Source organism: Periophthalmus magnuspinnatus, chromosome 18 (genome assembly GCF_009829125.3).
Source record: "Periophthalmus magnuspinnatus isolate fPerMag1 chromosome 18, fPerMag1.2.pri, whole genome shotgun sequence".
NCBI lineage: Eukaryota > Metazoa > Chordata > Actinopteri > Gobiiformes > Gobiidae > Periophthalmus > Periophthalmus magnuspinnatus.
This window is the reverse complement of record NC_047143.1, coordinates 8,928,984-8,944,104: the sequence shown is the minus strand read 5'-3', so window position 1 is coordinate 8,944,104 and position 15,121 is coordinate 8,928,984. Positions and strand designations below refer to the sequence as shown.

Sequence of the window (15,121 nt, the reverse complement as noted above, 5' to 3'; positions counted from 1 at the left end):
TGCGCTTTGAGCTGTGTTCGTTTGATTCTATTACTGGGACCGGGCGGATACATTTTTCGTTCGTATAGACCAATTTTAACATGTAGAGCTCCGCCATTGCGGGACGTAACTGTGTCGTATTCTACATTACTTAATTGAAGGCGGGAGAACGGAAGACTGAATAAAGTTTTGATGCAAACGGTTCGCATCAAATAACTATCTCTGTGTGATAAATAGTGGACTGATGTTTTTGTAAACCAAACTGCACGGTAACTCGTAGTTTAACAACTTGCTGTTTGGAGTGTTGCATTGAATTTTATTTAGGTAACTGAAAAGTCTTTTACACTGCAGGATGTCCGCAAGAAAGCCCAAGGAAAATGGTAAGTGTGATATCAACGTTAAGTATGACACGTCTTATATATTACAGCCATTGCAACACGTCGTATAGTATGGATGTTCATTTTTATTTACCGTGTTTTTGATTTATTGCTTGTACAGGTCAGACCATTCTCCCTTTCGAAGCGCTGAAACTGTTAGCGCCTCCCGTGCGTCTAGTGTCCGCAGCTCTGTGGAAAGTCATGAAGGAGAGGGACGTGATGCAGTATGGGATTGTGGAAGAATTTGTGACCTCCGCCTGCGACACAGTTCCAGGACTGCTCACTTTGAAACACCAAGCTAAACTGACATTAGGATTAAGAGCACGGGTACATGTTAGGAGACATTACCATTAGAGCTCGGGGCCAAAGTTATTGGCAAAATCATTATCACAGTGAATTTACCGTGTGCAAGTGCAAAATATCCATTGAGAAGCATTAGCCCAAACAATGTCACTCTATAATGTTAGACTACTTTTGAACTAAGACTAAACTCATTGGTTTAAGATTAATCCATCTGAAAATTCTATGAGGTGTCTGACGACACAGCCCCGACCTCTATTAAAGCGTTCCATATATTAAAGATTATTATGATTTATTTAATTACCTTAACTTTGTTATTTCTGTGTATAGCTAATCTTGGAGTTGTGCAAACAGCCTGACCCAAAAACCATTGCAGTGCATATGAAAAGGATTCAAGTTCCTGCCTCACATTCACCCTCTGCTGTAAATATGGTATGTATCTTTGGAATATAATTTAATACATCAGTCAAATGAAAATTGAAAAAAAATGTTAACATTGTTAACACCTTTCATAGTATTCCATTTTATTCTTCAGGAAAGGGATATTCGAATTCAAGACGCAGTGAAAGACTTCCATGCATTCATTCCAGTTTTGCTGACAGACAAGGCGATGAGGATGGGTTTTTTTAAGGTTTGTGTCTCCATTGAGTATATTAAGTCTATGACACTTGGCCATGGCACTCAATATGAATACTGATATAATTTACAGGAAGTATTTCCAGTGGATTTTGGACCAAAATATGACCAGGAATTGGAGAAGCTGCTCTGGGAGTTTTTAATCCGTCTAGACCAACTACTCCCAGTTCCCAATCTTCCACAGGTAGTAATTCTAACTGCAAAAGAACATATCTGTAAATATGGAGTACTTGGCTTTGCTTTAACAAATTTTTATTCTAGACTGTGTCATGGCTCAATGATGCTCCTCCTGTCTTGGAGGAGTGTGCTCGGGCAGCTACACAACCACAGCTTCTTAAAGTTCTTCTTCAGCATCAAAGTTGTTTGGGTCACCTGGAGGCCGCAGGTAAGGACATTGGTAAACCTTGCTTACTGGTGCTGCAACTTATTTATAAATATTTGACTTAAACATACATTTTTTACAGCATCCCTTCCTCCAAATATGGGAGACTCCATCATTGCTTCCCTTTCCCTTCCTCCCTCTGGAAAACTGCCTTCAAATACACCAGCAGGATTTGGAGTATCAGATCAGTCTTCCTTCATGTCCCTGTGCTCTAACAAAACACCACTTATCAAACCTGTTTTCGGACTAATTTCTAATGACAACATGCCAATGGCTAACACCAATGAGGAAGGCAGTGAAAATCTTCTCACAGAATCAAATACCAAGTATACAGAGCTCAAAGAAAAACAAATTGTAGGGAGTGCTGATCAGGCAGAAAATGGAGGAAGTTCTGGGGTGAAAAGAAAGCATATTGATGGGGACAGTGCATCAGACGAGGAAGACCTACTCATAAAAAGTAGGTGTGTTAAAAAAAGGATAACCAGAAATTTACATCAAATCAACGGTAAGTGCCAACCAACAGAAATGCCAGGTGACAGTAGTGAAGTACTGAAAGCCTGCTTGCGTGATATCGGTTTGAAAATGATTTGGATTCCAGATGATGACTCTCACTGTGCCATATGGGTTTCCTGCCTAAAAAGTCAGCCCAAAGTGAAGGTTGAAAGACTACTGCTTTGTTCTGGTTATGATCAAGACAAAAATCTCCCAAACCAAAGATGTGTTTCATCAGTCACCATCAAGCACAACAGCACAAGCACCCAAACTCGGAGGAACAAGGCCAGTATCCTGGTTTCAGACAATAAAGAGTAAGATTTTTTTTTTCTGGGCATACAATGTGTTAATGTTAATCTCTATTGTACACTACTTGGTTAAATTAACCTTTTAATACTGATATAAAAATGTATATATGTTACAAATAAATCAGTTTGCTGAATGGAATCTGGAAATTGCTTGGTGTTTTTGTTCCTTCTCAAAGAGTTAAATCATTTTCTTTTTCAGAAACACTACCAACCACCCATGTTCACAAAGATCATCCCTACAACTCAAACGTATCGGTAAGTTATACATAGATTACAGACTTTGTGTAACTTTTTGACATTTGAATTTGATTTTGCAGAACATCAGGACTCCCCAGGAGAAAATGAAGACTATGTTGCTGATTCTGAAGATGAAGCTACAAAGAACTTTAAAGGACGGGTATGAGTTAATTTATCACAATATCATACATAAACTTATTAACTTTATTGAATATTTGTGACAATTATATTTTACGACAGCTTTTTGCTAAACGCTATTGTAAAACCAAGCATGGCACATATGTTCCTACTTTGAGGGAGTATTGGAAACCATGTGCAGAGAGGCGCACCCTTCTTGGTCCTGGCAGTAAACAGCGATGAATGGACATTTTAAGGACTTTGAAACGGCAATTATCACCATATCACCACCATCAATATATCTACATTAATTCAGTTCAGGTGCTCTCTCATCATGGGAAAAAAATAAACTTAATTTAAACCACGCTATATTATGTAATTAAGTCATTTTAAGGATATATGTATGTTGAATTTTAATGTTTTAATATTTTAATCCCACATAATCAATTGTAAACTGTATTGTAACTTTATATTTAAATAAAAATACATGTATTTTAGGTTTTTTGCAGTATAATGCAAAGATGCCATTGACTTTATATAGATTGGCCTCAATATTTAATTACATTAATGTGTATGGAAAATATAAATATTTACAAATGCATAATAGTTGCAAATTTGTAAAAAGTAGTTTACAGACGTCCACTCATTCCTCCAGTCACTGTAATTGTTTCTCCTGTAATATATGAAGCTTCCTTGGAGCACAAGAAGGCAATCACCCCACCAATTTCCTCTGGGTCCCCAGCTCTGTGCCAACAAAAACAAAATAGTATTCTCAGTATACTCCGTTACATTTACTTGACTAACAGCATACTTTTACTGTTACCTAATTTATTTATTTTTATTGAAGTAACACTTCACACAGTATTTTTTTTATTTTTTTATTTCTTCGACCACTACTTTGTACTTGAGATTTTGAAGTAAACGCACTCTTCAGTACAATTTTTGGATACTCTTCCCACTTCTCATTAAACACACTAGCAATATCTAGCTGTCTGTTTGTCTTTAAATAAATGACTACTGGAACAAAAACTTGTTGCACCTTATATTTTAGAACATTTCTGCTTACTGATATTGTACCTTTTAATACTGAGCTGCTTCTTGAAGTCATCCATTATGTCTTCATTTTGCCATAACTAGAAATCAAATATTACAAATATTTATATTGAGAGTTCAAGCACAAAAATGCATATAGCATATGTTCATCCTTACAGCTGAACTGAAGCGTGTCTTGATTATTCCAGGTGCCACACAGTTGACGCGAATGTTACTAGAGGCCAGCTCTGGGGCTAGCACTCGGGTCAGACCAAGCAAGGCTGTTTTACTTACACTGTATGGACCCAAAGCCTAAAAAATAAGGTTATCTCAAAACATCAATTGCACAACATAATTAACCTTAAATCCATGTATTTATTTACCGGCATTGGTTGATATCCAGCTATGGATGAAACAAACACTATACTCCCCCCTCTAAAAACAACAAAATTAATACTGTAGTGCCTGGTGGTCACTCAGTGTGACATACTCTTGTTGCTTACCCAAGTTTCTCCATGTGAGGCACCACCAACTTTGTCAACAAAAAAGATGCTTTCACATTTATGGACAGAATCTACAAAAACAGGCCTCATGAGGTTATGCACAGCAGAAGTTGTGTTAGTTTGTACCTGTACAACTATTTATTTGTTCATACCTTGTCCCAAACCTCCTCTGTGGAATCCAGTGTGTTTCCAAAGAAAGGGTTGACGGCTGCGTTTGACACTAAAATGTCAATGCCACCATATTTTTGAAGAGTCTACATAATCATGAAAATCAGACAGAAATAACCTCTTTGATTAATCTTTTCATTAAAAGGAACTATATGTATTAAGATTTTTATTTAAAATTTCACAAACATGACGATTGTCCCCAGATATGAGGTTGACACGTTAAAATATAGCTCTTACTGGTAACAGTTGTAATTCTGATTTATTATTACAGACTTGATGTTATAATTTTGTGTCTGACTTCAAGACAATTATCCAATTAGAAAGCAGAATTAGTATTTGGGTTTGTCAGATTTAATGCTGAAATCCAGTTGGCATTTAAAAGGACTCTTTGATCCGAATCCTCACTACCTAAACCCCAGCACCAACAGCCAATCGTTAATCCATGCTAGTGCAGTCTCTTGGTATATGCTGTCCTTCTACTGAGAATGGGAAAAAACTTGTATGGGTCCTCTATATGCAGGTTAAGGCACTGAAAACCCAGGTTCAATTGTGACTGTAATTTTAAAACAGTAAGGGCACAGGCTACATACAATTCCTTTTAACTTTTTAACCTAGGGTCCAATTTTTTATTTTTTTTTTTAGAAACATGGGACTCATTCATAGATTAACATATGCACAAAGTTGTGGCCCCCAAAAGTGGTGCAAGCACCACTTTTGGCTGGCCCTATAGTAAAAAAAATAATAAAATCACAGATAACCTACAGTACTTTGGGTAGACATGAGCTCTCCAGACAGATTATGCCAGACAGAAGTCATAATTGATGATAATATCACATTCTTTACAGTTTAAAGTCAGTTTACAGATGTACAACTTCTTTGGACACAGTTTGACTCACCACTTCAATAAGTCTTTCTCTGTCCTCTGCTTTTCCCACATTACAAGTGGTACCAGTCACTTGGATGTTCTGTCTCTGAAGCAGGGCCACAGCTCTGTCCACATTTGCCTGGCGTCGGCTGCTCACTACTACATGGGCTCCTTTCTTCCCCAAGGCTTGGGCTGCAGCTAAACCAATCCTAGTGACAGAACAAGGCTGATTTGAGATATTTTTCTCTGCAGCTAATGTTTTCACGTAACGTATCAGCCATTTTATTTAACCGCAGATTTAACACATTTTCACTGCATTTGTTCTTGTTAAATTGCATGTGTGATATAATATTGATGTATTGTGGTTGTTCTTACCCATCCGTCGAGGCAGTGACAATAGCTACCTTTCCTGCAAGACTGCTGGTAGACATATTTCTTTGTCTAATAACAGGACAAATCCAAAGGCACTTGACAGCACTGCTGAACATCCCCTATAATGCAACATGAACATAGTTTTCCATGTTCTTGAGCCTACTGGAGAGCAAAATACACTGGGGCAAAGGGTACGTCAGTGTGTTATAGTTAAGCAATGGACCAATAGTTTATACATGTTTGTGTCTTAAAATTAAGATGCACAATCATCCCAAATATAAGAAAAGCATAACTGTAAATTACAACTAGCTGTTAGTTGTAACCATACACTAAAGAAGATTTATATATAGTCTAGTCTGGTTGTAACCAGATTTTAAAACACACAAAAGCACATACAACAAAGGGGATTTTTTTTTTTTTTTTTAAAGTTAAATACAGTGACAAAATACACAACAAATAATCTCACCCAGTGATAATCGACACCCGGTGGTTGTGAAATATACGTAAACAAAACGGCTAATTGTAAATTTTTGTATTAAAGCTTGAGAAAGTATAGATCAGCCAACCATGGAAGGTCGTGCATGCATGTTTCCGGTTATTTCAAAATAAAAGCCACACTAGAAAAAAAAACAAAACAAAACACAAACAAACAAACAAATAAGAAAAAACTGGCTTAGTTACATTTGTTCTTTCCATGTTACAGTATTATAGTTTTATGTAATATGGTTATAAACTTTGCAACAATGCACACGCAAAAGCGTATAGGTTATTTGCTGCAATCATATGGATTTTTTGTTCGTTTGATCCGTGTATATTAACCTACGTGGAGATTCCATATTTATTTCTCATATTTATTTCTTATTTTATTTATCTGTGGATTATATTATGTTTAGTTCATAAATTTTATAGCTCTTGAGCGCTACCCTCACTGGCGAGCCAATCAAGGCGCAACGCTCACTCTACTGCGGAAGTTGCTGCGATCTCTATAAAACTGGATTGGTTTAAACTGACCTAAACCCATGTCCTTATCGCTGTCATCCAGGCTCATGTGGTTTGTGCATCGGTGCACTGCATCAACCCATACCAGGGCGGAGATAATTGTGTTGACATCACCGATGATGATTGAACGCCGATGGTCGCAGATTTTCACGCCTCAAATGAAGTGATTTCGTTATCACGGAGTATATCTCGATGCCAAGTCAGCCAGTTACACAAAAGACGAGGTAAATACACTCAAAAACCCTTGTAGATGTTAGCGGTTGTTGACTTACAAATCGGATTTATTTCGCACACGCTGGTGGCGCTATTGTTGTTTTGAGTTTCTTTTTTTGCAACCCCTTGTGGGCGAAGAATACCAAGGCTTAGCTCTGTATTCATATCATTTTACACTATACACTAGCAGTTGCGTTTAAAGCCTGGCAATATGATGAATTGTAAATTGTTGGACGTTGTTGTTTTAAACTAGACTTTTCCACGATAACGATTTTGAAGGACTCTCATAGTCACAAAGCTAAGCTAACATTAGCCTTAACGGAATTCATTTCACGTATTTTATGGGCGTGGAATGTCGGTACAGGTGTTAATAACCCGAAAGTGATCTCTAGGGATTGGTGTTCGTGAATCGTACTGTGAAGTTGTTAAAGCGTTGTCTTTGTACACGCAGGATCCCAAATAAAAGGACATTGGTGTTGAAGCTCAACGATGTATCGACCCCATATGCAGCTGTGCCTATGCACTCTCTGCTCACAGAAGTCCGCGAGAAGCTAAAGACGACCTAAATGGATTATCCAGATTAATCACGACCGGAGATATACTAAATAGAAAATAAAAACAATAACTCTGCAATAATGTCTGTATCTGTAAGTACAACTTTTACGTTTTTGCTGTTTAATTGCAAGCTGTTCAGCAAGTATTATTATTAGTTTGAAACTGACCAAACTATCGTATCAAATGTGAATATGATTGCAATCAATGCATAGATAACCAATATACTGTATCTTCCTCGTTCCCTCCTCACTTTGCCCCCATTACTGTTTCACTGGGTCCCACATGGCTGAGGCTTTAGTTGTCCCCAGGGGGTTGGTTTAGAAAATGAAAGGGGGACTGACTCTTTGGCTTTAGGTTGGCAATTAAACTCCCCACAGCCAGGGACAGATGTGCCCCCTGCCCCTCCCCCGCGCTCTGGTTGAGCTCATTACCATTAGCCCATGTCCATTCTATCATTGATCTGTTCTAACTACTTATCTTTTTCTCCACTTCATGACTGACAGATATGGGATTCATTATAATTGTCAGTCCATTTCGATTTAAATTTTGTACTGAACCCTATTTAGCTGCTATTCCACTTAAGAGTACAAAAAGTTTCCTTATGTATTATTCAGCCTGCTTTCCAAAGCCCTGACAATCAGTCGTTTCAGTCTCTCGCTCATGTCATTACCATATCAATGATCTTGTTTGTTACTTCTTGTCTGTTAATTAATAAACATTCATTTCACAGAGTCACTGTTTTTTAAGTCATGCCATTTTCCTATGACCATTTGCTGAGCTTCTTTTTTTTTTTATTTCTGTCCGCCTTGCAGACTGTATTGGCAAAAGCCTTATTTGACAACACAGCAGAGAGCCCGGAGGAGTTAGCATTCCGTAAGGGGGACATCTTGATGGTCCTTGAACAGGAGGAGGCGGGTGGCCCAGGCTGGTGGCTTTGCTCTCTACATGGACGACAGGGTATTGCTCCTGCTAATCGCCTTCGTCTTCTGCAGACAGCCCCGTCCCCAGGCTCAGACCTTCATTGTGCTTCTAGCAAAGACTCTGTTTATCTGTCACCTGGTTCTGCATTGGCCCGAGTTGGAGTCAGCAGCAGTGCAGACAATATAGACGGAGTTTACCACTCTCCTCCAGTTGCAGGTGAAGGAAGACCTGGAGAACTCCGCAGAACTGAAGGCGGACGTCCACGTTCTCACTCAAGTTCTGGGACTAGGCCCCGACCTGAGTGGGATATTGGTGTAGGCGGACGTCCTCGATCACCTTCTTTAAGAGGAAGAGGAACAGACATATCTGGGACACTTTATCAAACTCCAGTGCATTCATTACCTGCAACTCAGCATGTAAAGCAACCAGGAAGTGTTTTGACCTCAGAGTCGGTTTACCTCACTCCCAGTGGAGTTTCACGACCAAGAGATGATTCACAAGACAATACCTATTTAGTGCCCAGAGAAACCATTAATGATGACTGCTACTTAGTACCTAAAGGTACACCCCTTGCTGGGGATGATGTTTACCAAACACCAACTGGAGGAGTTATTTCAAATGGATCCTCTGCTGCAAGTGGTTCACCCCAGCCCAAATTGGGTCAGGATGCACCCGGATTCTATCAGACCCCTAGCTCTGTTGGTACAAACTCTCAAAGGACTCACCAATCATCACCTGTTCAGTCATCACCTAAATGTCTGCTAAAAGGAGCTGTTGGTATGGGGAAGACAAGTCAACGTGGTTCTCCTTTACTTGTCCGAGCAGGGCAGGGTAGGCGTCCTGGATCACCTAATTCTGCCCGTAAGCCACCTCCTCCGGCCCCTCCAGTACGGGGTGTCACTAGGAAAGATGTACAACAGTCATCTTTAACACCAGCTTATTCCAATTCTGCAGACAAAGCATCATCACAGCAATTAGAAAACAAACAAAAAGTCACTGCTAACAGAGAAGAGACAATCAGTAACAGCAAAGAGAAAAGCACCAATGTGCAGAACATTAAAGGACAAATGTCAGACAACATAGGCAGTGTGAATGACCAGGTAAATGCCTTCCACTATTTGCTCAGTCAATTACTAAAGGAATCATTTTATGCCAAACTTTTATGAACTTTTAACTATGTTGTAATAATTAAATTCAGCCTCAAGTAGGTACATGAGAAGTGAAAACAGAATGATTCATGCATGTTTGAGTATAGAAATCAACAAGTATTTTTTTTCTTTTAAGGCCATGTCCAATACCAAACCCAGAAAAAAACTCTCTGGAAATTTTTAGGCTGATACATATAGGGCAATTTTGACTGACAAACTGGATAAGGTTGTAGTTTTATGTGCAGTTCCTTGTACCCTGTACACTAAAGATTTATGCATTTGTTTTCTTTTCTTCTTCTTTTTTTTAACTGTTATACATGAAGGGTTTTGCATTCATACCTATTTTGGCTTAAAAGAAAAAAAATCCACTGCTCTACCATGAAGCCCTCACCTATCCATAGGTGTTTAACTATTCTTTAAAGAAAGAACATAATTGTTTGACGTATATATGTTTTATTTAATATAAGAAACTTTTGTCATCAAAGGTTTATGATACTCCCCCAAGTGGAAGGTGGCAGCGCACAGCACGCTCTTCTCTCCCTGAAGATAATGGCATCTATGATACTCCCCGCAGTGTGCCACCACAAAGTGACTCAGAACTGGAGGTAAAATTAAAATACATTTGTCTTTTGACGTAACTTGTATTGTTACAAGTTATTTATTAACATTTTTTTTTCCTTTTTATCTATTGACAAAATACGTTTACTTTCTTTTTGTAAGTGTAACAGTAATATTTAGTTTACAAACAAAAACATGTTGCTTGGGGATTTTTTTTTTTTTTTTTTTCAAACAACTGTTAAAAGGGAGGTGACAGCCTCATGTGTGTACATGGCAGACAAAGATGACGATCTAAAAACATCTCTTCACAATCTTTCATGCTACCATCCTTGTTTTTTCCTGCCCCCTGCTCCAAGGCAAGGCCACACCTGTCTGTTTGGGAGCCTGTCTATCCAGTCCAAGTGCCACTTCTATTTTCTCTCTTTCACACCCATCTGTTAGGGCCATGCCATGGCCACATTGCCACCACTAACACAAGTGGCACCCTGCCCCCAAAAGATTCCTTCTTGTCAGTTGACCACATCTGTCAGCTGAAGTACTTTTTTCTTCTACCTCTCTGTAATTACTGTAAACTGCATATTACGATGTGGCCCACTTTTTGGTGACTGCTTATTTCATTTCTGATTAAATGTACATGGATTTGAATCACTCGATCAAAGACTTTAATCTTCTTCCCCTAGCATGCCTCTACTCCCTGACCTCTGCCCAATGGTACAAAAATACTGAAATAATTTTTCAGGAATTGACATTTTTTATTTATGTCAGACAACTTAATCCTGCTCTCTTTGATTTATTTTATTTATATGGTTTCAATGTTCTCTTAGACTAGAATTTTGAGAAACCTAAAATTAATGATAAAATATATTTCTCCATTTTAGGTCTATGATGTCCCAACAATCACTCTGAATGTATCCACTTCAGATGTCCAGCAAACTGGCACAGTGTCGGATGAGGGTGATGATGGAGTGTACAGTGTCCCCACTCTTCCAGGCGTTCCTTTAGGCCAGGAGGACCCATCTTGTACTGTCCTTTCTATGGAGGAGCCTTTGCTTAGAGCTTCTGAAAAACAAGCTAGTGGTGGTAATGCCTCTGAGCCTGACTGTGGCATCTATGACATGCCTGCGTTAACTGCTGAAGTACTTCCTCTCTCATCCTCTTCCTCCTCCACATCTACTCGCAGGCTCTCTGTTTCTAGCAATGGCTCAGGCGACGTGCAATGGAAGATTTGTCTGTCTAGCCTAGTGCATTCACTTTTAACCACAGTGTCCTGTTCTCCCTCAACTCTTCCATCACGAGATCTGGCCACTTCTTTGGCTGAAATCTTGTCCACATGGAAGGCCAGTCATGGCGGTGATCCTCCACCCCCTCTTCAACAGGCTTGGGCCCGTTTATCAGACCTTTTGCCTGCATTGTCAGCAATTGGAAATGCACCTCCATCTGAAGGTCTCCTCACTTTGGTTCAACATTCTCTTGAAGAAAGCTCCCTTCTCTTGCAAGTACAAAGTCGTCCTCGTTTGCCGTCCCAAGAATCCCTTTCACGTCGCCCGTTACCTGCCCTCCCAGTGGTAGAGGGTGTATCCTCTGGTGTTGGGATGGGCCCCCGTAAAGGTAGCTGGATACAGGAACGACCTCTGCCTCCAACTCCACAGCCTAAGTTTCCCTTGCTACCCTCTCAATCCCCAGTGACGGTCACTGTGGTCTCTAGTGATGGAGAAGACGATCCCAGTAATGAGTATGCAGGAATTGGCCTGACCTCTATTCCTGCCCCAATACCCACTGGAGACAGTGTGGGATATGTCAAACTTCAGGTAATTTTGTGAAACAAAACTTTTGCTTAATTTTAGTCCAAATAAAAATGTGCTTGTTCCTTCTTTAGGGTAAACCTAATCTAGCCCCAAATACACTGGCTGACAATGGACACACCATCAATGCAGAAACAAGGGTAAAATACCTTTTTCCATTCATTCACTGCTGTGGTTGGGCTTCAGGTAGATTATTCTGTTATAATTTAGTTTCATATTTAGCTATAAGACTCAGGGAACCGATGCGTACTGGAAATGTGTTTTTTCTCTGGTGAACATTTCTTGCTGGATGCCATGGTTACGCCATTTGGCTGCCAACAATTGGTCACTTGTAAATCGTCACAATCTTTCCTTACATAGAAGAGGGCTACACAACTACAATAGTGACAGGACAGTGCAGTCTTTCTTTCCTCATGCCATCATAAATCCTGTATTTAAAGTCTCTGTAACAAACTTGGAGTTAGATCGTTCATATCTACTTTATAATGACTAGGCTTAACTGGCACATAGTGGCTATTGATTTTGCACTACAACACATTGTCCCTTTTTGTAATTTTACAAAATGATGTAAAAGTGTGCTATGTTGTACGATGGAGTATAAGGGTCAATTAAATAAAATAAAAAATATGCGGGCGCTTCGAGAAAAAAGTCATAATATTATGAGAAAAAAGTCGTAATATTACGAGAATAAAGTCGTATTTTTACGAGAGTATAGGCTGCTGTGCGTGAATGAGTGACCAGTGCGTTATGGAGAATTTGGAGCATTTTGTTCAGATAAACTTTCAACTGGGGTTTACGCACGATGAAATACTGTCTTTTAGGCCACCATCACCACACTATCATTAGTATAAGTACTTTGAAGGGACACTGCGCAAGCATTTGAGTTTGTTTAGTCAGAGGAACCAGACAGATTTGGAAGAAATTGCTATATCTGAAGAAAATGCTCCAAATTCTTCATAACACACTGGTCACTCATTCACGCACAGCAGCCTATATTCTCATAAAAATACAGCTTTATTCTCGTAATATTTCAACTTTTTCTGGTTCCGACTTTATTCTCGTAAAATTACAACTTTAATGTCGAAATGCTACGACTTTATTCTCGTAGCGCCCACATTATTTTTTTTTAAGTGACCCTTACACTCCGTCGTAGTGTTGAAACTTGCCAGCTACTACACATTTATTTAATGCTCAAGTTATTGAAGCTGTGGCACATGTGTGGGGTAATGCTTGCTCACTGACTTTTCTTACTGGGTTTTACTTATTTAAAGGGACAAAGCATCTTCTTATTGTAGAGTTCTCTCTAAAAATGCATCCAGTGATGGCTAACATTGTGTAATTGCCTGCATATAATATTGTAGTGAGAAACTTTGAATGTACTGTGGAGTAATGTAATAATGAAGTAATTCCTTTTGGCTTATTCCTGTAGATGACTCCATCGCCGCCCTTGCCAGTGTCTCTGTCTCTGGAAGATTCAGAGCTGCTGTCTTTTTACTCTTCTCAGAGCCTTGCCCATCTATCCTGCCTCGCAGATGCCATAGATGTGCTGTTTAGTAGTGTACAAGGGAACCAGCCTCCCCGTATATTTGTTGCTAGAGGGAAGAGTCTTATTGTAACAGCACACAAACTGGTGTTTATTGGTGACACCCTTTCCCGACTCCTGTCCTCTGCAGACTTGCGCGCTAAGGTGTGTAAAACCTCTCCATTTATTGTATCGGCAAAACACAGATGTATAAACATGTGCTCTATTTTCCTGATTTTAGATTACTACTTCAGGTGGTAGACTTTGCCAGGCCTTAAAAGCTGTTGTTGTGGCGACCAAGGGAGCAGCACAAAACTACCCATCAGTATCTGCCACTCAGGAAATGGTGGATTGTGTGGCTGAACTCTCACAGCACGCGGCTGGATTTTCTACTTTGCTTCAGCGTCTGGCAGAAATATCATCATAATACTTTACGTTGCTTTTTAAAGTGTTTTTGTTTTAAGGGGTCAAGTTACAGTGAAGAGGTTTTAACTGATCTTTCTGCACTGTTTCTAATGTGTGGTTCTTTGCCTTTTTTATAAGATGATCAGTGTGCTTTGATGCCAAACGTGTGTCTTTTTAGTGTTAACTTATTGAGTATGTTTTTCACTGTAAAGTTTAGCTTTGCCCCTTTTCTGTATGCAATTATTTTCTTTCACATAACATTTCCTTCCTTTCTCTATTTATTTAGCTGTGGTATGTGCTCTAAAAATGGCAGAAAGGGAGGCCTGATATCCTAACTACACTTGTTTCCTGCAATGCCTGAATGGCCTTTTGTGATTTTTTTTTTTTTCCTTAATTTTGTGTAAGATAGAAATGAAGAGTCCTTAGGCTGTGTTCCACATTTGACATGTACAGGTTTGTGAAGTACAGATTAATAATTCATCTATAATCTCAAATTTACAATCCATGTAACAGCCAGTGACAGAGTAGTGATTGCTGACTGGCAAGTTGCCCTATCCTGTTCTTTCCCACGATCACATGCAAGTTTAATGCATAACAAACCAGTCTCCCAGGTCCAGCTGTCTGAACATGCCTGTTGTCACATTCTTCATCATTTTGTTGTTTCATTTGTACTGAACAGAGAGAAGTCACATATAGCCTGCATTGAATAAATTTTTTCTTAATTTGCAAAAACACAAACTATTGAAAACACTAAACAACAGACTACACTACACACTACACAAAGATAACGTATGATGGTATCCTCACTGTTACAATATCAGATCTTTAGGAATTATTTTAATCTTGTTTGTTTTCATGTTTAACACATGACTTATGCTGTTATGTTCCTGTTTACAATATTATGCCACCTAGTGTTGGAATTGAGTATTACCTTACTGTTGTAATTACATTTCTGCCATTGTTTAGTTGTGCTGTAGAATCTTGTGGGGGAGTTTGTGGCTGTCCTGATTGCATGGCTTTGATTTTCTTTGATTTTATACACCCCAGAGTTTACAGAAATTACATTTTTAAGGCTGCATTTTTTGTTACACCTTGTACGTTTCTTTTATTGATGGAGGAAACACATTTCTACAGCGATGCAAACCGAGCACTACATGCAAAATAATTTCTTTTATTTTGGTTAAGATTTCACAATACATTTTCGCAAATAAACAAATATTTGAATGTTTG

At 39.0% G+C, this 15,121-nt stretch overlaps 3 protein-coding genes across 4 annotated transcripts; 2 read left to right on the top strand and 1 right to left on the bottom strand.

Moving 5' to 3' along the window:
* Window positions 1–19: 19 nt before the first annotated feature.
* On the top strand, window positions 20–3,093 carry tinf2 (TERF1 (TRF1)-interacting nuclear factor 2). 2 transcript variants are annotated; one of them, XM_055229017.1, is made up of 11 exons: window positions 20–359; window positions 478–683; window positions 987–1,088; window positions 1,192–1,287; window positions 1,366–1,476; window positions 1,554–1,677; window positions 1,757–2,179; window positions 2,273–2,480; window positions 2,674–2,729; window positions 2,792–2,871; window positions 2,952–3,093. In XM_055229017.1, exons 1-11 carry the CDS (start codon window positions 332–334, stop codon window positions 3,069–3,071), a joined length of 1,554 nt encoding a protein of 517 aa, XP_055084992.1. In that variant the 5' UTR covers window positions 20–331; the 3' UTR covers window positions 3,072–3,093. The 2 variants fall into 2 exon arrangements, with proteins under 2 accessions (XP_055084992.1, XP_033839581.2); XM_033983690.2 differs by having other exon boundaries at window positions 35–359; window positions 1,757–2,480.
* Window positions 2,766–6,351, bottom strand: dhrs4 (dehydrogenase/reductase (SDR family) member 4). The gene is made up of 9 exons (XM_033983561.2): window positions 6,235–6,351; window positions 5,772–5,887; window positions 5,428–5,605; window positions 4,516–4,617; window positions 4,364–4,434; window positions 4,244–4,295; window positions 4,038–4,172; window positions 3,906–3,961; window positions 2,766–3,572 (listed from the first exon to the last, which is right to left on the bottom strand). Exons 2-9 carry the CDS (start codon window positions 5,882–5,884, stop codon window positions 3,458–3,460), a joined length of 822 nt encoding a protein of 273 aa, XP_033839452.1. The 5' UTR covers window positions 5,885–5,887; window positions 6,235–6,351; the 3' UTR covers window positions 2,766–3,457.
* Window positions 6,352–6,813: 462 nt separating this feature from the next.
* On the top strand, window positions 6,814–15,119 carry efs (embryonal Fyn-associated substrate). The gene is made up of 8 exons (XM_033983549.2): window positions 6,814–6,991; window positions 7,432–7,627; window positions 8,348–9,556; window positions 10,090–10,209; window positions 11,041–11,970; window positions 12,039–12,104; window positions 13,394–13,651; window positions 13,728–15,119. Exons 2-8 carry the CDS (start codon window positions 7,616–7,618, stop codon window positions 13,911–13,913), a joined length of 2,781 nt encoding a protein of 926 aa, XP_033839440.1. The 5' UTR covers window positions 6,814–6,991; window positions 7,432–7,615; the 3' UTR covers window positions 13,914–15,119.
* The last annotated feature ends 2 nt before the right edge of the window (window positions 15,120–15,121 follow it).